The sequence below is a fragment of the Pteropus medius genome, unplaced genomic scaffold (genome assembly GCF_902729225.1).
Source record: "Pteropus medius unplaced genomic scaffold, Ma_sr-lr_union100, whole genome shotgun sequence".
Classification (NCBI taxonomy): domain Eukaryota; kingdom Metazoa; phylum Chordata; class Mammalia; order Chiroptera; family Pteropodidae; genus Pteropus; species Pteropus medius.
The window spans coordinates 14,146,262-14,170,867 of record NW_024349225.1 but is presented as its reverse complement, the minus strand read 5'-3'; the positions used below and the strand labels follow the sequence as shown (position 1 = coordinate 14,170,867).

The 24,606-nt window shown below is 43.6% G+C and overlaps 1 protein-coding gene across 5 annotated transcripts in view; it reads right to left on the bottom strand.

Annotated features, from left to right (window-relative positions):
* The window catches only part of NME7 (NME/NM23 family member 7), a 102,311-nt gene that overhangs the window by 39,526 nt on the left and 38,179 nt on the right, over positions 1-24,606 (bottom strand). For all 5 annotated transcript variants that reach the window (XM_039881507.1, XM_039881509.1, XM_039881505.1 and 2 more), the window contains 3 exons: positions 7,610-7,674; positions 5,091-5,159; positions 115-216 (listed from right to left, as the gene is read on the bottom strand). In XM_039881507.1, coding sequence (XP_039737441.1) covers positions 115-216; positions 5,091-5,159; positions 7,610-7,674 — 236 coding nt within the window. The remainder of the gene's footprint in view (positions 1-114; positions 217-5,090; positions 5,160-7,609; positions 7,675-24,606) is intronic.

The following is a 24,606-nucleotide window of genomic DNA, read 5'->3' as shown; positions in this document are numbered from 1 at the left end:
TATTCTATTCATATTTGTATTGTTTCTTTTAAGGAGCAATAAAAACCATCAAGCCAGTTAAAATACTTAGTTAACAAAACAAACGGCTAACATTTTAAACAATAAATAACTCACAGGGTCCGCGGGCCCACAGAATTCTCGAAATGTCTTCGCAGGGTTATTTTGTTGAATCTCCAATGCCACACAAGGGCCAGAATACATTTCTGTCACCATCTCCTATAACGTGCAATGTGAAAGAATATTAAAAATTAACATAATTTCATCTTTACCCCTCCTTTTTTTAATTGCACCACTATTCCTCAAAATGTTAGTTACCTCTGCCTTCTTCCCCACCTGTACCCTACATGCCAAACAGTTCCCAAATGTCGACCATTTTTCCTACAGAAATGTGTGTTCCCTCTTCTCCTTCCTAGCACCACCGCCATTTTAACATAGTGCTTTACCACCTGACACTTCGTTACCTGAAATCATCTTCTCGTACAGCTCCCTTTCAAAGGGCTCTCTCCACTTGAGCGCAGTACTGTCAAATGAACATTTCTAAAATATAAACTCCAGAGTGTTTCTCTCAAAGACCCTTTTAAACCCTATAATGACTTCCAGATATTAGAAAGAACAGGGCCCAGGTTCCTCTCATCTCAGACGCCTAAAAATTGGGCAGCCTACACGAAACAAGTTTCCAGACACTGAAGGGCAGGCAGCACAGGACTACGACCCCCGAGGGAAGGGAGACAAATAAGGTGAGCCATCGGATTGCCCGTCTCACTGCCTGGAGGCAGCTCCCACGCAGTGGGACAGGGAGAAGAAACACAGCAGAACCCAGTGTCATCGCTGAGTGGAACAGACCAGGACTGGAGTTCCCGAAGGCCAGTGCGGCTGGAACGTGCGGGACGGCATACTGGCGGGGCGGGGAGCCGGGGGAGGTGAGCTACAGGAGTCCGCAGAGACGCGCACTGCCGTCTTCGGCTAAGAGCCTGTGCTCGGGTAGAAGAAAGCACCCAAGGCTGAGGAAAGAACTACCAGAAGCAGTAGGTGAAGCAGCAGCACAAGGCTGAGAAGGTTCGTGCTTCTCCCCGCCGGGATGGACAGACCGCAGATGAGACACGGGGCATCATCGGAGTCCTCAGAGGGCGATGCATCATAGTGGGTGCCCCAAACCGCCCTTAGATATGGGTGCTCTGTTCTCATCCGGTATAGCTTAAAAGCAAGTCTCAAAGGGCCAAACTGATCCCAACCAACTTAATCGAGTGCCTGAACGAAGGACTGCGACAATACCATGTAACACGAAATTTCCCAATATCCTGTATCCATCGAAAATTACCAGGCATGCAGAGAAATTCGAAAAGATGAGCAATCACCAGAGGAAAACTTAATAAGCTGATACAGACCCAGAAATGATAGAAATGATGTAGGTTACATAAGGATGTTGAGACAGCTATTACAAACAGGTGCTACATGCTCAAATCGTAGAAGGAAACATGGCCATCAAGATGTGGAGAAAATAAAAAATATTTAAAAAGACCTAAGTGAAACTTCTAGAGATGAAAACTACATCTGAACGAAAAATACACCGGATGGGGTGAACAGGACGAGATACTGCAGAAGACACATGAATCTGAGACGTGAAACAGAAACTATTCGAAAGCAGGCATGAAGACGACCAAGAAAAATGACAGTAACAACAACAAAAGAGACCTAAAGGACAATCTCGAGCTGGCTGTCACACGTGTCACTAGACTCTAGAGTCTCAGAAGAAGAAGGGTGAACAGAAAAATATTTCAAGAATTTTTAAGAAGTTTTCTACTCTGATGAAACCCATAGGCCTACAAATCCAACGAAATCCAAGGAGAATAAATGTAAAGTACAGTACTATTCTTTACATCATAATAAAATTGGCTAAAAACAAAATACGACCAAAAACACAACCAAATATACGACCCAGTGAAAAATCCTAAAAATAACAAAAAACCCTTGAAAGAGGAAAAAAAGAGAAGACACGTAATAGTAGAATTCTATACCCAAGTGAGAAGCTATTTTTCAAAAATGAAGGAAAAATAAAGGCTTTTTCAGATCAACAAAATTGGGATAACTCGCCACCAGCAGCTCTAACTCCATGATAAATGTTAAAGAAAGTTCTTCAGACGGAAGGAAAATACCAGACCGCAAAATACGGATCTGTGCAAAATGGGGGGAAACGTGCAGGTAAATAGAAAACACATTTTTCTTCTTTAGTTGCTGTGAAGGATATTTAAAGCAAAATGTTATAAACGTATTGCAGGGTTTATAACGTCTGTATGAGCAGACTGCGTGAGCTGGGCGGGTGACGAAGGCACACACACAGTTTTGCGGTTCCTCCCCCATGTGCGAAGCAGTATAATGAAACATGACCAGAGAGAAGGGCCTCCCCAGTGTCTGGGGTGCTCAGTGGATGTTCCCCCTCCCCCTTGAAGGGGGAGACCCCTCCTGGCAGAAGTGAGAACAAACGCAAAGACTTGGAGGCTAAGTGCGGGTGGGACGTACGGGAGTCACCGAAGGAGCCCGGGCGAGGGCGCCGAGCGAGACTGTGGGAAGACGGTCAGGGACAAGGCCAGATCACGTGGGCCATGAAGGCCGTCTCAATGACTGGAGGGAAGAACAGACAATGTCGATTTAGTAAAATAAAGGTTATTACAGAACAACATTAAATATTAATCCGAACTCAGTCATCGCACCGAAGAGAAATGTCAGAAGTTCAAGGAGGGAGAGGACGCCATAAATGACACGATACACAGGACCCCACCCGGCAGAGTCCTTAACCGCACCCCCTGAAGTCACTCTGCTATCTCACCGAGGTCATAATGTAAGTGGTTTTTCGGGTTAATTACGCCGAGTCTGATTTTCTGTCATGATACTGAAGGACCGTCTGCACATAAACGTCAAGAGCCAAGTTGTCGGCAGGGCAGGAGGAGGCATGAGCACACTGTCCAAAAAGAGATGAGTGAAATGTCTGTCTTTCCTTCACTTGTCTCTTCCTTTTTCAGGATTAATAACAGATCCCTTTAAAAATACAGACATAAAGGGGGGCGGGCACAAAATGGACAAAAACTTGTTGGAAAAAGGACTCCATCAAAAGGCACAATGTGTCCCTTAAAAAACTGGACTCAACAGAATTCTCAAGTCACCCAGGTTTGCAGTCGAGTAAAAAACTGCCGAAACAAGAAAGAGGCTGTTTGTCCCTTCTGCAGACCGCCACCCACTGTGCTTCGGCGGTTTGACGGGATCACGTGACTCGACGGCCCTGCTCGCCCGGACGAAGCTCCACCAACACGGGTTGTGAGCTTTTTCTGCCGCTGTTCGCTTGATGCCCGGGATCTAACATGTGGTTTGGCGCCCAGTAGACAGACGCCCAGTATGTGTGTGGCAAGTAAGTGGGTCGTGATAACCCTATGAGACAGCAATCGTCACCTTTTCATGATGCAAATGCTGAAGCGGCAACGTAAGCAAGAATCAGATCACCCGTTTTTGTCCCTTTAGGCTACATTGCCTCTTCAGATTATTTTTATGCAGGCCTACTTTACAGAATTACATAAACCGTCTAAATTAAGAGACACCTAAGGGTGTGCAGCATTTAATGTACCTCTTCCTTGAACTTAAACTTGAGTCCTAAATGTTCATTTTACCTCCACAATCCCAAGATAAAAAAAATCCTAAGAATAAATGCATATCACATAAAAAGAAATTGCATGTACGGTATTTTAAAGCACTATATAAAAGACGTTAAAAGTCAGAGATGAGGTTTTATTCTAAGTTTTCCTAAGGTAAATATGGCCCACCTCAGACATGTACCTACAACAAGTCGAGCGCCCTCAACTACTGTCACCGAATTCAACACCTCGTGGCATTGTGTGAAGGGGTGACTGAGGGGCACGGCTGCTGGCGGGTATGTCTCCTCGGGTCTCTTAGTCTTATATACGATAAAACGACCATACGATGTGGATGAATGAAGGCAGCTGCTTTCAGGAATATTTTCTTAAAAGTCAAATTGAACAAATGAAAGAAGGAAGATGTAAAAAGAAAGACTTAAGAAATGGAAAACGGTTGCCATCGGCTGAATAAATGATGTTATGCTAACACATTTAAAAATACCTTCCATTTAAGAAAGGCATGACTGTAAAGTGGACAAGCCAGTAACACGGAAGTTCGAGAAGCTATAAGAAAAGGCAAAATCCTCTGGTTCCTTCCAACAAGGAGGGAACTATCAGTGTGCTGAATGAAGCATGGGCTACTGCGTCATCAGCCTTTACTGTGGGGGGCAAACGAGACCAAGGCTCAGGCAGTTCTTGGACCACCTCATTTTCCTGTTTTAAGGCGGGTTGAGAAGTGGGGGACAGGGCGGGGGAATCGAGTCTCTTGTCAGGAACAGTGAACTTTATGCAAAAAGAAAAGCCTGTATGCAAAACTCTACAAAACGCGGATGAGGCCGGCCACCAGTGCACATGTATCTGAGATAATTTGATAAAGAGGGGAGGGAAACTGACTTTGATCTACTCTATGTGATTTTAATTTAAGATTTGGCTTCCGCACAGTCAAACGACTTGAATATAGTCATTTGTTTTCAAGGACGTATTTCACTGCCCTCTGAACGACTCCTTTTAAGTCTTAGTATTTCTTTGTCTCTGTCACATTTCCAGATGACACCATCCGCATTTGTGTCATGAAAGTTGGTATTATGTACTGCTGTGGCGTGATACCATAATGTTAAGAACTATTTGTTTTTAACTTTCTAAAGCATTTAAGACAGTCTTCCATCCTGAGAATATTATAAACTCCAGAGAGAATTTCAAAATGTGTCAATAGCCCACCCAGCAAGTTTTTTTCTTGCATACCTGTATATAATTGTTTCATAAATGAAATAATATCGTATTTTTAAAACTGATCCAGTGGCCCTCTGGGATAAGAATGCCTCAGTCACTGGGCATGATCGGCTGGCAACTGGCAGTATCGTGACTACTTTAAGGAACGCTTTCATGGTTAAAGGTCACGCTGAGCTCCCCAAGACGTGAGACCCACGAACTGCTCTGAGCACCAGCGCTTCACGCGCGCCTCGCACTTACGTTATACTCGGACACCACTCCTTTGTACACTTCGTAAAACTCTTCAACGTTAGCTCGATCCATGCTGAACTATATTGAAAAAAAAAAACAAAAACTATAAGCCAACCAACCAAAGGCAATGAGCCGCGCTTAGCACTCAGCATTTCTGATCTCGTCGATATATTTTCTTTACTTTAAAATGTTGACCTTGCATAAATCACTCTTTAAAGATCAGCTCATCAATAATAAAAATGTATAATAACTGTTGAGTGCCTAATACACCAAGCATTGTTCTAGGTCCTGTGCATACATCATCTCATTTACTCGTCACAACGACCCTGACATAAGTGGTCTTAACAGCCCCAATTTACAGATGAGGCTAAGACCCGGAGGGGTTACGCAACCTTGACGAACTTGCCTTCCGGTTCAGTCTGATCACGCTCTTAACCACTAGACTGTACCCCTCTCTGAATAAAACCTCATCCTCAATACAAAAAAAAAAAAAGACATATACAGTATAGTTTACTGATAATTAGTGACACAGGGAAAGAATATTACTAAAGAAAAGTACTTTGGATTTTGTAGAGAGGGCTGAAAATATACCCTTTTCTCCCAAGCGTTCGGAAAAATCCCTGGTCTGTTTCCTCACCAAGCACTTCCACAAGTCTGGCTTCCCCCTGCTCTTCAAAAAGAACTGTGAAGACAATGCTTACGAGATACGCGTACAAGGGCTCATTCTTGTCCCAATTCAGTTAGCAATAAAAGTTCGTTAAGTTCTAGTGGATCGAAAACTAAGACCGTACATTTTTTAAAATAGCCTCAGAATTGCCAATTTTATTCCCCAGCCCCCACTCTGCTTCTGTGTTGTCACCAGGATCGACGATCACCAAGAAATCTGTCTACTCAGACTGAGCAGTTCACACTAGGAGGCAATGAAACTGTTACAGGGAGGGAATTGTTTGATTCCAGTTTTTTTTATCCTGTGTTCACACAACCTGTGTTATTAACGAAGTAATAACAGAAGATAGAATTAAGTATTTAGTAATTTGCACTGGAAATTCTACAATTCTTGCAATGGAAACTTTCCATTGGGTAAAGTTATTTCAATTAACCCACAGAATAATCCACTGAGACAATGTTCTTGTTGCTTAGGTGAGAGAACGCAAGATAATGCTTGAAATTTGGCCAAGGTCACATACCTAGAAAAGAGCTGAACTGTGACTCAGAAATAGATCTTTCTGACTGCAAAACTCAAGGACTATAGTTGTCATTAAACTGCCACCCCCCACACACCCCCAACCCACACACAGGATCAGTTAATGCTTTTTGCATTATCCTGGTTTTCACCGAGCACCTACTATGGCCGACTGCAGAGCTAGGGGCAAGTAGGTCTGGCTTGAGTTAGATCAATGTTTAAAGCTAAAATTTCCACAATGATGATTTTTTAAGCAAGCTTAGGTCCTACAGTCCTGTGAGTACATCACTAAGCTGCTATTTGAGAAGGTTTCGTTCGGCTAACAATCCCTCTATAGTTCCAGGTAAGACTCCGCAAATATCAGCTTCCTCATCAGTCCCCACGTTCTGCCTGATGATTTTGCAAACGAGTTGATATTTCTGATCTTTCATTGGCTTGTGGGCATTTCTACCAACCAGGGACACAAAACAGCCAGAACCCCAATCAGCGCCCTGACCCCGACCTCGGGTGATCCTAAGTCTTCATGGAAATCAAGAGCATTTCCTTTTCTGAAGAAGCACATACTAATTATATTGGTAAGAAGATTCGCAGCTCCAAAATCAGCACTTCACTATCCTAACGCCATAAACTCGCTGGTCTTCGAACACGGTGAACTCTAATCGCCGATCTGATTCCTGTAGTAATTTGTGCCCAATTTCCAGCCAGATGTGCGGAGCACAAAGGCACGAGCTCCTGGGGACCGGCGCTGTGCCCTCCGTGCAGGGTTTCCTGGAAACGTGTCGGCAGCGTGACGCTGAGCGACCGGGGGCCCCGGGGCCAGCGGAGGGGACAGGGTGATGCTGAGCGACCGGGGGCCCCAGGGCCGTTGGCACGCCTGCCAGCGGAGGGCGTGACACGCGCTAAGTCCAGAGAAGGTGCGGAGCGAAAGTCCAGGGACCAGCAAAAGGCCCCGGTCAGGCGCAACACCCGCACTGACCCTCCTCCTCCATCCGCGTCTCAGTCCCGACTCCACAAGGAAAATTCATTACGACTACTCAGCTTACGTCTGTGTTTTGTTTGTAAAAATTAAATACGTCGTTAGTCCATGTTTATTTTGCAACTAAAGTTCCGAGAATTGTCGGACCATACCTTATAAACTCAAATGAGGCGCACCATTTGAATATTAGTTCTCTCAGGGCAAAATTGTTTCAAAAACATTTTTTGATTATAAGGTAATCAAGTTCAGTAACTATATTTTTAATTTTTAATGCCTTGCATGGACAGGGAAAATTCAACGTAAAACATGTTAAAGCTTATGTAGAAAAAAAATTCCTTAATAGGTTATGACGCATTGCAAACTACGTACCATCTGCATAGCTGAGATTTCAAATCCTGCATCTCGGATGGCGATCAGGATCTTCCCCAGCAGTCCTGAAAATGCAGAACGAATGGGTGAAAATGCAGAATTCCTATTTGGTTTCTTAGAAATGCAAGTTTCCTGCATCAAATTGCTTTGCTTGCACTCTGTATGAAGAAATCACACATTTCTGCAGGGGAAACTAAACCCCTAATACTGAGCCTTTCATAGTTATTTGATTCACTTAGTAAGCGCTTCAAGAATTATCAACAATGACCCTGAAGATTAAAAAATTTTTAAGATATTTGGTTTCAAAACCCCTCAAATCCAGTGATATAGAAAACGTGAAAATCAAACAGTTGAAACTAATATTAGGAAAAAAATATTCCAAAGTACTAAGTATGAAAAATGTTCAGAGGAGAAGCTCAAAAAAAGAGAAATATCAGATTACAGCTGAAGAGGTGGACTGAAGCCTCGAGGGAAAATGAGAGCGTTGATTAATCCTCAAAGACTGTAGACAGACAGGATTTGCACAGGGACAAAGGCCCGAGAGGAGACAAGGCACAGATCTGGGAAAATGGGAGCGGGTTCGCACGACAGGAAAAAGTCAAAAAAGAGCTGAACGAGCAGGGAGACTCAACTCGAGTGCATGAAGGCCTTGGACGCCACCAAAGAGGATTCTGTCCTTACTCCCCGGCAGGTCAGCGACCTGTACAGCGGGGTCTGCGGCCTCTGCAAGCTTGGGCTGATGCTGAGATTCTGTTCATTTTCTAAATCGTCTTATAAGTTCCTCCTTCTCAAGTCAATGAAAATTCTCCCTCCCTCCCTCACATACAGATACACACACCCCAATTCTGGATTATCTGGATGCTGGCCTAGTAACCCCAAAGCACCAAGCATATCAGTGCTTGAATATGCATTTTTATTTACTGTTTTTGCAACCAAGTATGCTATTCTAATTGTAGCGGGCCGAAGGATTAAAAAAAAAGACGATAGAGCTCTTTCTCAAATGACACATCTGTACCAAGTGAAGGCCGAATGACGTCCCAGCATGCAGGGGAAGCAAAGGCCTCTCGGGAGTGTGACGAGCCTAACAGGTCCATGTCAAGCTCTGAACACCCCATACCATATTCACGTCAAACTCGATGCTTTAGTTTGGGCAAACACCCTGTGTCGCGTCTATGCCGTTAGCTTATATTTCATCTATTTTATAGTTTTGTTTACAATGAATCGATATGTTGCTTTAAACAGTTACATATACAAAAGTTACACTTCGTTCTATAATTGGACATATTTAAGTTGTATCGTAATTAAAATAGCTTATGTCAACACTGGGAATCCAGGAGAACACTCTTCCTCCAAAAGGGAACACGGCCGAAAGAAATGGAGAGTCCCTGAGAAGGTGGAGCGGGACGATGCGGGACCGGAGTGGTGTTTCAGGGAGATGACCGACGGGCAGCCGGTCTGGGCCCAGGAGTAAGGGCGGAAGTGACCACGGCCCGTGGAGTCGCCTAGTGCGCTGAGTGGGCTCGGAGGGCAGCAGCGGAGGAGGCAGGGAGGACAGAAGACGCTTCCGAACCCCAGGGCGCAGGCCGGGACTGGACGCAGCGGGAGGGAGGGTGCAGGAGTGGGGTTTTTGAGTCTGATGACGGGAAGAACGCAGCGCCTTGAAGGAGGAAACAAGTTAGGAAGCCAGATCAATGAACAAAAAGACACTGAATTATTTTGGACACAGAAACAGAATTTCATCCAATGGCTGAAAAAAGTCATCAAGGGACGAGTGCAGGAACTCCCCGCATAAAGGTGGGGTTTAGGGGGATGGATGTCATCCCACAGAGGAATACGCTGAGGGGTGCAGAGAGGTCAGGGCTGAAATGAGGACAGACGACTCCCGTTTGACCAAAAGGAGGGCAAAGGCAAAACCGAGCTGGGAGGAATGAGTTTTGAGAAAATACCTAAAGGCTGGGGCTTGAAGAACGAAAATGAAGAACGATCTATCAAAGGCGATGTGTGAGAATAAAGAAGAAAAATATTAGAGTGAATCACAACATCCAATGGAAAATTCACAGACTAGTGGGACAGTTAGGGATTAAAGATTAAGGACGCTGGGAACTGAGATAACATGATTTCAAACCTCCGCCGGTGAACTTTCTTTCAACCCTGGCGGTTAAAATCTATTGCTCTGTCTTGTACTTCGAGCGAATCTTTTACCCGTGGCATGATTTCGTAACATCACACATTGATCATTTAGAAAGTATTCGTTCACCGAGCCGTGCAGATCTTCCAAACGCTGACTCATTTTGCCACACCACATCCAGAAAGTCACCTTTGTTAACGTCGCCACCGATTTCGTGAGCACTGCCTCCGAAGACTGGGCGGCTGTCGGGCCCAGTCCCAGCTCTCAGCTAGAACTTCGTCTTCACCAGGAACTTGATACTTGGCAATGACCACCACCAGCTGTCATTTCTTTGATATGACACACTTAATTTTGAAGGGAATACTTGCCAGTACCCAAGTCTGAATAACTGTAGTCTGTGTGCCAGCCATTCTATCAGGTAGAAATGGCATCCCTGAGAACGCACGCAGCTGAGCCCGCAGCTCCAGCAACGGCACAGGGCCCGCCCCTGAACACAGCGCCGCACCTCGGCGTGGAGCAAGGCGCCTCGTGGCTTCGCACACAACAGCAGTGAAGCCTGTCCTCGGGGGCTGAAAATCAATGACATTCGCTGCTGCGTCGAGGGCATTCTTAAGTAAGAGTGGCTCCCCGCACCCCCTTGCAACGCGTGGTGGTTAAAAACATACTGACTACTAGTATGGCCCGGGCCACGGCCTTGACGTGTGCTCAGGGGCTGGCAGCCTTGCCTGCTATTGCTTTTCTACCGTTAGTGCAGAACAGCAAATGAACCTATTATTATGAAAGCAGGTGTGGTCTCACGGATGCCTAAAAGGGTCTTACTTACTACAATAAAAAAAAAGCCTTACACGATTATGTAAGATCTAAATACAAAAACAGTATTAAGCCCTATACATCTACCAATACAAAGAGAAATCTGTATCTATTATAAATCTGTAATCACATTAAACTAGTCCTGGAATGTATCGTTTGACAGAATAATTCTACTCACAGATAAACCAATAAAAAAAGTCATAGTCTAAGGAGCACTGTCATTCTGCCATGAGTCGAGAAGATTGATTTTTTTTTTTATATCCAGTTGGTTGTGTGTAGAGGCAGGAGACAGAGGCATTTAAGAAGCCTGTTGTGTGTTTAACAACTTGAAAAGACAAATTAACCTGTCAATAACCATATGTCCTTTACTTTGGTTTAGACAGAAAATGTCCGGGTGACTTAACAAATGGCAATAACTATGTAAATGAAGTAGCACAAAATCAACAAGTAAAACTGCAGGCCACGCAGCAAACAAGTTCAAAAGGGTCACATGTAGCAGGCTGCTTGTTTTACTGGGAGGGTGTCTGCATGAACAATTTGTTTTTCAAGGTTTGTTTATGACTCCACGAATGCCACCTCTTAAACGTTTTGAATGTCAAATCACCTCTCTCCGCCCCACCCCCTCTCGTGTCCTTCTGCCTCTCGCGTGTCCTGCTCGAAGGCTTCTTCGTGCATGGCCACCCTGTGGCCAGTCGTGGCCAGCATCAGACATCTCTGCTTTCTCTTCTGGGGACCCTCGCTTCTCCCGGGATTCGGAGCCCCCGCCCTCTTTTAGGAAAACCGGCCCCGTTAGCCATCAGATTAGGAGAGGAGCTGCCGTCATCCGGCATGGCCCTAGGACCACGGCCTCGCAGGCCGGGGACACCCGCCTGCTCGGGGCCGGCCTCCGTCGGTGCTCCCTGGGCCGGAGCAACTCTGGCCCAAGCCAGCCAGAGTCCCTGCCTGGGATTTTTTTTACCAGAACCAGGGGGAAGCGCTCTTCCCGCTGCGTTCGTGAACGCGGCTGGACGCCCTCGTGCCCTCGCGAGGGGCTGGGGAAGCTCCCCGAAGACCATGAAGCAAACGCCAAGGCCGCCCAGGGCAGGGAGGCCGAGCGGGCCGTGCAGAGCCCTCCCCGCGCCCAGCCGCCGGGCTGCACGAGCCGGAACCGGGAACTCGGGTCGGGTTCCCTCAGGGGTGCTCGGAAGCCACCTGCTCCGCGCGGGAGGTGGCCCGCCGCAGCCTGACGGGGGCAGCGTGCAGCAGGAAGGGCACGCGGTGCTCGGTGCCCGCTTATCCGCTAGAGGAATGACAGACGGCAACGAGCGTCCCGGGAAAACCCCAGGCTCAGCCCCATGGCCCGAAGCGAGCTCGGAAGACCCCTCTGGCCCCGCAGCTCCTGACCCGGTCACGGCTGGAGAGGGGAAGGAGAAACTGGCACCGCAGTACTCAGGTACCCCGAAGGTCAGACGGTACTTTTAGAAATAGACTTAACCAGTCACCCATCGGACGCGAGTCCACGCCGTGGAAGAGGGTAACAGCTGGTCTGCAATCTCCCAGGCACTGTACATGCCGGTCACGCTATTTTGTGTCATCCTCACAGCGGCCTCAGGAGAGAAGCACTATTATCCCCTTCACTTTGCAGATGTTCGCCCTCTACACTCAATGGGTAAACCACATGCTCCAGCAGCTAGTAAGTGACAAGTGAATTTTAAACCCAGCTCTGCTCGCCTCCAGAACCTGAGATTCCATCACGATAAATCAGTCCAAATACTTCATTGGCCGCGCATGTCATTTAAATAACTCACGCATGTTGAAAGAGTTCAGAACATGCAACCCCAAAATACGGGGCTCTGGTACATTGACTATTTTGAGTTAAAGGCACTAGAAAAACAGCAAATACAGGGAAAAAAAAAAAACTATGACTTTCCTTCTTTTTCTTAAAAGCAAGGGATCAAATTCTCGTAGGAGAGATGTCCTCCCTAACCCAGACATTTTTATCATTACGGACAGGAAGCTGAGACAGAGAGAATTCTATTTAGATAGATCTTGTTAAAATAATTCGTATCTTCCTCCAGCCTCCCCACATAGATTACCTGGTTTTCCACAATTAGCACAATTGCCTCTCTGTTCATCTTAATATCAAAGCGAGTAGTTTCTCCCCATTTCCTTGGGTCTTCATTCGGTACGAAATCCCCTGTGTCGTGTAAAACTTATATTAATTTGTATTTTTTCTCTTGTTGACTTGTCTTACATCAATTTCTCAGGCCTAGGCAAAAATCTCTAAGAGGGTAAAGGTAAAACTTTGATTCCCCTTACAGTATGTAAAATACACATTATTTATATGTGTGCAAATTATCTTTTTTGATCTTCTAAAAAATACACTGTAAAATCAGTAACAGAGAAGTATACATTGTCTCCCCCGGAAATTTTAAATTGTTCAGAAGATCATCGCCCAATTTATTGGTTATTCAGAGTTTAAGGTGTCCCTCTTACCATTTGATACTTATCAAATTTGAAGGAAAAAGGAGGAAACAGTAATCATTTGATCATTTATTAGTATTTCTAGAAGTTTCAATTTTGCTACATCTCTACATCAAAAAATATTTCCCATGGAAATAACTTACTCTGATGTTAAGATCCTTCCTGGAGTCTTAGTATGTTCTCTTGTACAGTAACCCGGACCCCTGAGAGCACCCTTACATCCAGGAGAGTTCACCGTATACTGTGGAGAAACCTGACAAACATCTTTACCATGAATGTCGAATTTACTCCGCAACACTGATGTATAAACACAAACGTCACCGTGACCTGGAGGCTACCCTTCGTGACACCGCTGCTAAACAGGCATGGTGAGAAACGAAACTGGAGGATGGAAAAATGTCCACACGACATATTACTGGATTGGACACTTGAAACCCGTAGAATGTTATTAACCAATGTTACGCCAACAAACTTTCGAAAAAGTCAACAAAGAAATCTTGCATTTTATTTGAGTAAGAAACTGGAAAAGTTAATCCTGATATGGCCAAGAATGTATGAACTAACAAAATCTATGCACAAAAAGATATATTTAATATTAATCACCAATTTCAATCAAATTGGAAAATTTTGATTTCTCGAAAAATTTAAATCTAGTGAAATAAAATTAAGAGGTATTTTAACTAAAAATTTGGGCTAGGGTGTCTTTAAAATGTGACTGGTGTCAAGCCAAAACAAGCTAGAGATTATGAGTTTAGATTAATTTTCAATAACAAAATACAAATGAAATCACAAGCATTACTAAGTTCAACGGAAGAAATTTAATACTAATCCTAGCAAACACGCATAACACAAGTAACTGCAGGCATAAAACCAGGTGGACGAGCTTCCCGTTTCCTGTGCAGCAATGTCACTAGGCACCACCACTTCACTGATAATTGCCCAGTAATGTTTAATCAGATGAGAAGGTAAATCCACAGATCAGTTTGGCCGCGAATACCTAGGATATCTAGCAAGCAAAAATGTTGTAGAATCACATTAAATCAATTGCAGACGTGAGTTTGGAGTCAGCAGAACTGTTAAATTGAGAACTGTAGGGCTCTTGGGTCTTAAAGGATCTCAAATTCATCCATTAGCTGATCATAAAATCTATTCCAGCAGCAAGCAGGCTTATAAAAGACAGACCTAATTCCTCTGATAGCACGTCTGATTCTCCACTTACACCTTGCCCCCAGACCTGAAATACGCCCTCTTCCTCACCAACGCCAGAACAATTGTGAATGCCACAATCTCCTCGCAAGGCAAGTAAGGGTAACTGATACGGCTTTGTACCTGTACCCACAAGCTGGTAACTCAGTATATTAAAGTTCACTGTAATGTAAGTAAATGAGCAAGGTAACTGAGAACACCTACAGGGTCCCAGACGTCCGGGAGAATGCAGCCGAGAAGCCCCTGCTTATTGGGAAGACGAGGATGGACTCGGCACAGCAAAAGAAGCCAAGAATAGCTAGTGTGGCTGAAATAAGATCACAGTTTTAAAACAGGGACAACCCATGAAAAACAGAAATAAAGGAGGGTACTGGGCAGACAGGCCAGAAACTGGGAATTCTGTAATATTAGGCAAATAGGTCGTCAGAAGTCCAAAGTCAAGGCCAGGTAACAGAAAAGTCGATCACACAATCAAAAGCAACGCTGTTTCTACATCCCAGGGTCCGGCCAGCTTCTGGGGAGAAGGAGGTCCTCCCTAATCTTGAAGGAGGCCAGGCCCTCTTGTGGAGGGTAGAGTAAGCACAAGTCCCATGAGAAGCAGACTTCGTGTTTCCGGAATTTCATAAATACACTGCTGTCCATATTACAACCCGTCGATGAAAATCTGTTCGTTTCATAGGCAAACACGACGAAAAAGACTGAAAAAGTAATTCAGAACCACAGAGCCATTAACTCCAACACAAACAAAACTACGCACATAAAACCTTCTCCCTTTCCTAAACGTATTTCTGTTGTCTCCTTTTTTAAAGACATGTAAAGAAAAAGGTTCTCAAAGCTGGTGTTTTGCCCAGTTTTTTTCTAAACAGGTACACTGAGTTTTGTTTATTCCACTATCTAAATTCACAATTAAGGTGAGTCACATATTCGGAGATCTTATTTCAAGAATACTGTTTCTTCTTATTGACTTTAGATGGCTTTACCTGATTTCTCCAGCTAGCAAGAGCTATATTATCATTCACAGACAGGCTTAAAAATCGACATAAAGCGCAACACGAGCCACAAATGAAATCGCTCTTGCTCCTTGTCTGTTGGAAGCACATACTGGATGCGCTGGGTATGAGCTTGTTTTTGTTCTATTCCCCAGCATAGTTCCTGTGTGGGGGCAGCTTTGCTGTCTCGTGGCTCCCAAGATGCGGTCCCCGCCTAAACGGCAGTCGCACGACCTGGGAACTTACTAGAAAGGCAGATGGAGCAACTCTGACAGTCTGGAGGGAGGGCCAGGAGTCTGTATTTTGACACGCCTTCCAGGCGATCGGGACGCTCACAGATGCTGGAGAACCGGGAGGGACGGCAAGATCTGCGAGAACCACACAGCACCCAGGACCACGCTCCCAGCCGTGAAAAAAGCCTGCGACGGGACCTGAAAAGCCTGCGGTTCTAATTTCCAGTCACGGACTTCCTCATTCCCGCTACTCCAAGCCTATGTCATCTTAACGAGGAAGTCACAGAGGTGTCACATTCTTAAATTTTTGTCTTAATTTCATCAACCATCTATCACTTAATTTTTAAGACCATTCTTCATCAGAAAACACACAAAACGGAAATAAAAGGGTGTATGGTGAAAGTAAGCTCAATCCCACCCAGAACCTCGGTCCTTCTCAGAGGCCATCGCTGTCACTAGTCTCTTACATGTTCAACATGTCTACAAATACACGGACGTGGTTTTTTGGGTTTTAAGATATGACGGCATAGTATACCATCAATTCTGCGCTTCGTCAAATTTCTATATATTTACTGTAAACTATGAAAAGTACATATTTTATGGTAAAATATGTAACACATGCTCAGTTTAATAAATAATTTTTAAGGTGAACATCTGTGTAACCAATCCCTCAGGCAAAAAGAATAAACCACAGAACGCCGCCAGCACCCAGAGCCCTCTGTGTGCGTCTGCCCATCATCACCCCTCCTCCCCTGACTGACTGCTGGCTTTGAAACAACCTTATCCACGTACTTCTTTATTCTTTACTACCTACATATGAATTATCAAAAAACATAGCTGACTTTTGCCTATATTTGAACTTGATAGGAATAGTCGCATGGCTTACATCTTTGTCTTATTTTGTTCAACTTCATGATTGTGAAATTCATCCACATGATTGTGTTTGGCTCTGTTTGATAGAGAAGGAAGAACATGCTGCATTGTACGGTTAGAATCTCTGATTTTTTAAAAAAACATTTTTCTGTATTTCTACATTTCCTATAATGTGTGTTACTTCTATCAATACAAGAAAAATCCCAATAAAAGCTGCTAAGACAAATTCCTGGCTAAAACTTTGCTGTGCCCACCTCTGTATCTCTTTGGTGACTATACCTTAAAGGGAGCATTCTGGTAGCTTCAATGCATAAAGAACACAGTTCCTAAAACTTTATTTCATTATGTATCAATGTAAGATGGTTTTCTTAGGGTGATGGGTTTTCCTAAATAAACTCAAATTGGTTAAATATATATATTACCTGATTTATCCTCATGCCATACTTGTGAGGAATTTGAGGCACGAATTTTGAATCACATCAGTTAAAAGAGATCGGATTAAACGAACTATGTAATCCAAAGCCAAACACTATACAATTAATATTGGAAATTTCATCTTCAGACTCAGCCTACTGCTCAAATAAGATTTTGCTTAAGTTTCCATGCCCTCATACCCAGCATACTCTTTTAAAAATAAGAAAAAAACAGGGTAGAGCATGTGCGGCATAAATCTGTACCAAAAATTTCGAGCCTGATTTCAAGCACACGAGACACGTCTGAGCGCTCTCCAGCGTGCTTAAGCTGAAGCCCTGAGAACAGACACTGCAAACCGCCCTTTGATGACCAGGCTATTCTGTAATAACCACCACGAAAACAGCTCTGTGGAGAAACCTGGGATGAGTAACCCACTTTCACTTTGCAGACACACAGGCCACCGGATGACAGCGCAGAGGTGCAGTGGATGTAAGCTGGTGACAGGTGACAAATGAACGAACCACCAAAACAAGTGCGGGCTCTGATACACAGGCCTTCTGGAGTAGAAAAGATGTATGAATATGTGGAAAAGTAGAGCGCCATTTATTAATCACGCGAAGAGCAATTCGTGATCGTGTCCCTTCTGCGTTTTCCATTAAGTGCCAACTCCTCCCATCTTGTACCATGTCATCTGGCAACCTAAGCATTTCAGAGACCTTTCCGTAAGGGATCATCTGTTCTTTAGCTTTCTGTCTTTTTTCTTCCTCATAAGAATCAGTGATAATTGTCAGATTTTCGGCATTTATAATCTGCCATGTAACCCGAATCGCCTGCTGAAGTCATACAACATGAGATCATGCTACCTCAGCTTTTCATTTTTGAACCATTTCCCGACGAAGTAACATCCTGCACCCTGACTCCCTGGTCCCCAGCCCCACAGGGGTCCGTCCGGCCCCTGGGTTGGAGGAAGGACGCTCTGGAGGGGCGGGACGGCAGCCCAGGAAGAAGCAGCGCCCGTCCTCGTCTGTCACTCTTAATTACACAGGCATTTCTGCGGGGCAGGGGCGCAATGAGAGACCCACCCCAAGCCAGCACGGGCTTCCTCAAAGGCAAGGGCTGGAACGCACTGTCTTTGCTACAAACATGTGGAGATGTGTTTTCCACAGCTGTGCTCGGCGTTGGTTATCACGCGTTCTGAAACCCCGTGGACCTCTGACATGAAAACGAAGCAAGGTTAGTGCTACTCTGTCACTGACGTGCTGCAGAAAAGCTTGCTCTGGTCCTGTCCCTCCTAGGAGGGACATACTTGGAACCTCAAAGGCCAACAGATTGATGGCTCAAAGGCATCTTTGTCAAGTTATAGTGACTGCTGAATCCTTAAGTGAAAAAAAAGTGTGGGGGAGGAATGGGAAAATGAAGTTTCCAATTTATTTTCAAATGAAACAGTCTTCCTTCCGATAAACATGATCCCTTAAATAATGGGCATACAGGATGTCCCACAAGTCTTAGTGCAGGTTTTAGTAACTTGGAAGTGTACATGCTACAAATACATAATAAAACATGATTTGATGGGTGCGAGATTTATTGGGGGCATCGCTTTGTAAGTTATGTAAATGTCCAATCACTATTTTGTATACCTGAAACTAATTTAATATTGTATGTCCACTGTAATTGAAAAATAAAAAATTTAATAAATTAAAAACCTTAAAAAGGTGATTTGACAGTTTCAGTAAATTTCTTTTTGTTTTCCAAAACATAAACTTAAAAGTAAATATTTTTCAAAATACAAAAAAATGGAATCAAGCTTACAAAGGATATTAAGTTTGTAGCATTTATACTCCTAAAATCATGAAAGCTTAAACCTCACTGACTTTCGAGACATCTGTCTTAGAAGTCACCCAAGTGACTCCAGGCGTACCAGAGAAGACTCGCCAAGTGAGCTCAGGTAAGCCACAGAATTGTGAGAATACATTGTTTTTAAGGAACTAAGTCTAGGGATGGTTTGTTATAAAGCAATAGATAACTGAAACACTGCTGACTCGAGGTTTTGAAAAATGCATGATATAATGTATCTACAACCACTATTATCAACAGCTAACATTTTCTTGAACACTTACTATGCGAACTGCTCAAAGCGCATGACATGTACTAACCTATTTATGAAGTAGGTTCTGTCACCTTCATTTTGCAGATGAAAAACTACGAGGCTTTAGAGAGGCCAAGAAATCTTTCAAGGTCACACAATGAGCAAGTGTCAGGCCACAGAAGTTCAATCGTCATTCTCTACACTCATCCTCGCCAGGTACAGCGGGATTTTCACTGAGCTCTGTCATTCCTGTATCCACATCCTTGTTTCTCCTAATGCAGACGGAGGAGTCTGGGTCTTTAGCTCGTACTACACACCACTAGGCTCTGAAGAGAGCCTGCGGTTCGTTCCTCAGGCGCACATCGCAGTTGCTAGGTGCTAGTGCCTTGGTTGCCTAGCAACGGATGTTTCTTTATTCCATCAGGTGTGAAGAGCAAGCCCTGACTTCCAAAGATAAAAGAGTGACTTTTCACTGCTTTGTCATGGGTAGAGAACCTCTAATAAGAAAAGCACACAACGAAGCCTGGAATAAATCCAGTCGACTCTCCCTTCACACAGTAACCTACTCAAACAATTAAAACTACCGACTCATCCTCTGAGCGTCTCCAAGGAGATATCAGGCAGGGTCAAGTTTACACGCGAGGACTTCGGGACTGTGAGCTCAAGATGCTGTGATACAGCGTCAGAAGTGCACACCTACAGGTGCATTTTATGTCACGTAAATTATACATCAATAGAGTTGATTAAAAAATATAAGTTAGAAAAGGGAAATAAATATTCTGACATCAATAATTCAAAAGATGGGAGATTTCAGTGCAATAAAGATGATTAAAAGCAGAAGTTAAAAAAAGGAGAATAAATATTCTGACATCAATAATTTAAAAGATGGGAGGAGAAGATTTCAGTGGCTGTTTAAAGCATTTTAAAGTCAGCCCTAGGAAAAAGCTAGAGAGTGAACAACTTTAAATTTTATTAATAAAATGCAGAGTTAGGTACATATGCTAAAATTTAGGTAGAATCAATTAAAAATATACATTCTATGGCAGAGGTCAGTGAATTATTTTTGTAAAGGGTAAGAGAGTTAATATTTTAGGCTTTGCAGGCCATACTGTATCTGTCACAACTGCTCAGCCCCACTAATGTAGCATAAAAGCAGCCACAGCCACAGGCATGGCTGTGTTCTAATTAGAACTTTATTTACAAAACCAGGCGGCTGGCCCCATTCGGCACAAAGGCCATAGTTTGCTGACCCCTGATCTAGGACTTTTATACCAGCAGATAAAGAGAAAAAGGGCAGTAAAAAAACTATCACAGGAAGCTAGAAGGGGGAGGAGGAAGTCGGGAGAAAGAATGAAAAAACTTTAAGCAAGATAAATGACTACGGAGAGATGGGTAATCACAAGAAATGCCAATAAATTCAACTATTCTAAGATAGGACTACTAGATTGGATTGAAAAAATAAAAATTTTTAAAAATAAAAATGAAATGAAATTCAACCACAGTGACCTTAGGATACATATTAGAAATGAAAGGCTAAAAGTAAATTGGAAAAAGATGTGCTACTCTTTAAGGAAAACAACAAGAAACAATAAGAATAAAGATACTACATAATGAGTAAAAAGATGCATAACAATGAAGCCTCAGAATACAGGAAGCAAAAGAGTCCAAATTAAAAGGAGAAATTAACAAATGCATAATAATAACAGGTAATTTTAACATGCAAGACTTTAACAAAGCTTTTTTTCGGAAGCTGATATACCAAGCAGAGCAGGCCATAGATTAGAACAACGGGTCTGAATCAAGTTATTTACATATAAAGAGAACAGTACAACAAATGTGTGCTTCTTTTCAAGCACACATTGGAAATTTATTTTAAATGAACCACGCACTAAGTAACAAAGGACAACAAATTTCAAAGAAACATTATCATAGAGACCATATTCTCTGACAATGTTCAGACACTAACGAGAATTGTAAATAACACGGGATAAAAAAAATTACAATGAGGAATATAAAACATTGAGAAAAGTATGACAATGAAATCATGTCCCTGCAGTCAGAGTTTGTAATCTGGTGGGGCGAAAGCGAATGATCATTAGTCGGAAGTTAATACGATATATTATATATTATAACTGTGTGCATGCGTGCGTGTGCGTGTGCGTGTGTGTGTGCGCGTGTGCATGCGTGCGTGTGCATGTGTACGCATGTTAATAACATATGATAGCAAACTGTGCTAAGTGTTATGAAGGAAAATCAGACAGTGTCAAGAGAACATGCCACTTGGGAATCCAGCATCTTCTGGAGGGGACTGTTAGGGTTCCCGGAGGAAATGACATTTTGGGGTGAGGGAAGGAGGAGGGGATGGGCATTTGGGCAAAGGGAAGAGCACATAAAAGGCCCTGAGGGGAGAGGAACGGGGTTCCAGGGCGTAAAAGGCAGACAGTGGCCCTAGATGGCAGGAACAGAGCAGATAACCTGGAAGAGGTGTCGTTGGTTACACCAGGAGCAAGGTTCTTGCTATGAAAATAGGAGATGACAAATAAGAATTGTGGTCAGATTAAACATCTTAAAAAATACGAAAAGCATTATTCGCATTTCACTGGCAAAGTTTTAAGGGAGGTATTCTACGTTTATAATTCTCAAGAACTTGTTCATTATTCTCAACGGCCATTATCTTGGCCAGCACATCAGCAGTTTCTCGAAGCTCTATCTTACATAGCGTTTTTCACCATTAAGATGTTGGGTATTAAGGTCACCCTTCGCACCATTTATTCTTTAGCTTTCTACCAGGACCGGCTTTCCACAAGCAGGCAGCTGACCTCGGTATTCAAGGAGCAGCACAAATCACCTCACGGTGGAGCCAAGTCCCTCCAGATTTCAGGGCGGTCCCTATGCCCGCTTGTCTCAGACTCCACACCTGCAAAATGGCGCTAACATCCAGCTTGATGGTGGGGATTTAGAGGGTCTTCTTCCACGAAGAGGCAGACTGGTAAAATGTGACAGAAGGAAGGTAAACTTTGTAGGAATCCCTCATCCACTGCCACCGAGAGCTGTGTGACTTTGGGCAGGTTACTTGACATCTCACTGCCCGAGTTTGCTCCTCCGTGACATGGGTTTCAAATAACACCGACCCTTAAAGTTTTGAGAATTACATAATTCACGTAAAGTACTTAGTACTCCATAAATATGAACCACAATTAGTAATGAAACTGTTTTTGTTGTTCGTACTCAAAAAAAGTCCTTGGTAACAGTCTTTTTCAATAACTCCGAAAGGTTATTAGATGTTGGAACAGATTAGCAAACACAGAATTTAACTATTTCTAAATGAATTTTTTTTAACAGCCTCATACACACCTGTATGTTCAGGACTGTTAAATTCTGCCTGAAGGTTGGGATTCTTTCATAGGGACCAGCAGAATTCCTGAGATTCCTTATAAATCAATAAATCACTAATTTCATTTAAAGTTTTCGTGTCTCACCAATGCGTTAGGCATTTTCACCGCCTGGGCCGTGTCTCAGAAACGCACGCCGAGCCCTGCCATTCAGTCGGGGGCTCGCGTGTACGTCCGGGCACGTGGTGCAGCCACATGCTACTTCCGACAGAATATAAAACCACCGCTCAGCTCTCAGATTGTGACGTTCTGAGCAAAACTGAGCCCGCTCCAAGAGTGCTCATTGAAACGAACTTAGATTCAATACAATCTCTTCACACCAAAAAAGTCCGTGCCCCTTCCACAGTGTCCTGGAAGCTGAATTTCTTGAAGGAAATCTACTGAGAGAAAGCTGGGTAGGTGACCAATTTGGTCAGCCCCAGTTCAGGGGTGCCACAGGGTGAAAAGTGTCTGCCAGGCTCTTGGCCTGTATTGCATCCAAACTACCATTCGGGGCCGAAACAAAACTCTGAAAGAGGTTCTGAGTAAGAATAACCCAATTTTTTAAAGTGAAGAACTTGAAGAACATAATTTTGCTGATGCCAGCCCTGTTTCAATTAGATTATCAGAAACAATACTGGCATTAAATTTACAAACTTGCTAATATTCTACTAAAGAATTCCTTAATAAATTAAATGCAAACAGACGACCCCCAAACTGTCTCCATATTTTTTAAAAAATAATATCTAAAATTGCTTTGAAATGGTCTCCATGAAAATAGAATTTTTACAGCCAAAACACAACACCGAGATACAGAATACAATTTTCTAAGAATTTTCTATACAGTTTCACAGGACAACATAATATCTGCGTTTCAAGGCAGATAAACCATAAACCATAAACCATTTTACTGAGGAAGAAAGAAAATTTCAGAAAGGTCAGCTTTATGAACAGTGCAGCAACACTGTCTGATGCATAAATCTGTTATAAGAAAAATTTCCCAACAAAACTTCCGAGTTCTAATACTTCAAAAGGCTATCTTGGGGCCATTAAAGTGCAAAAGCACAGTGCCAACCGGGGACAATCGGCGTGGGTACTAGATGACAGCCGCCTAATCAGCTAGATATAAGCAATAATCCTCTTTCATGGACTTCGATTAGACTCAGACTTTACCGAGGAAGAGAAAGTGCTTTGTTCCTTAAACAGTGCTATGGGCTTTCTTTCTGCGGATGCTGGATTTTGCTGGCATTTAAAACTACTGTCTTGTTACTTAGGTGCCATTCAGCTTTACTTAAAAAATTAAAAGGTGCTGGTATCGGCACTAGCGGTGGCAGTGGTACTAGTAACGGACTAGGAATCATAAGGGCGGCAGTGCGCGCATGCGCACACGTCACTCGACTAAGCACCGGGCACTGTGCTCAGTGCGTGCATCGTGCATCCCCGCGCCTCATTAATGAACCGTCGACTCATTTAACCATCCCATTTAGTGCCTTTGCCCTCACAGTTACCGAGGAAGGTTTGCTATTATTCTCATTTCACAGACTAGGAAACAAAGTACAAAGAGGTTAAGGGATGTGTCCAATGGCCCATGGTGACTAAGTCATGGAGCCAGAATGCAAACCTCTGAAGCCTGCTACCAGAGTAAAAATAACTCATTTTATCGATGGAATTTAACTAACTACATGTAAATACTGCTGAGGACATCAAAACAAACATTTTGCGTAATCTCGAAATTTAAAAAAAAACACACAAAATATTCACCTTATTTTCCCTTTCAAAACCTGAGTCCCCAAACGACAAAATTTATTTCAATTTACATCTATAATAAGACTGCAAATGCCAAGTATGTGTATTTCCCCACCGTCTTTTCCACAAACTAAGCCCTGCCTTTTTTTCTACTTCTCTTAGAAGTGAGAAGAGGGCCACTGAATCCATACAGATTAACCACAGGACTCAGAACTAAGGCCTCCTACAGCCACATGACTGTTATTTGTGCTGAGAAATCTTCCTACAAAGATAAGGCTGTAAATCAGTAAATAACTTCGTTAAATGCATCAGGAACTTCCCAGAAGTCCATTTGCCCCAACGAGGGACTGCTAAAACAATCCGGTCTGCACAATGTTCCCTCTTCTTGGCAAACAACTCACTTATCAAGCAACTGGTACTGAAAAGCGGTGGTTAAGATCCTTGCCTGTTTCCACTGATCCTAAACTATTACACGAACTCTGCCCAGTTTCAGTCCGATCGCTGCCCTGACAGACCCACCTTCGCTCTCTGTCCCACCTGAAACTCTGCGCCCTCCGCCATGCCCTCTCCCTTGTGAAGTCTACTGCTGCCTCCATCTAGGCACTTCCTCCCTGTGATAAGCAAGAAGTTGAGCTGCTTGATCGACAGGCTCTGCTGGCCTTGGGCCGGGGTGGAGGG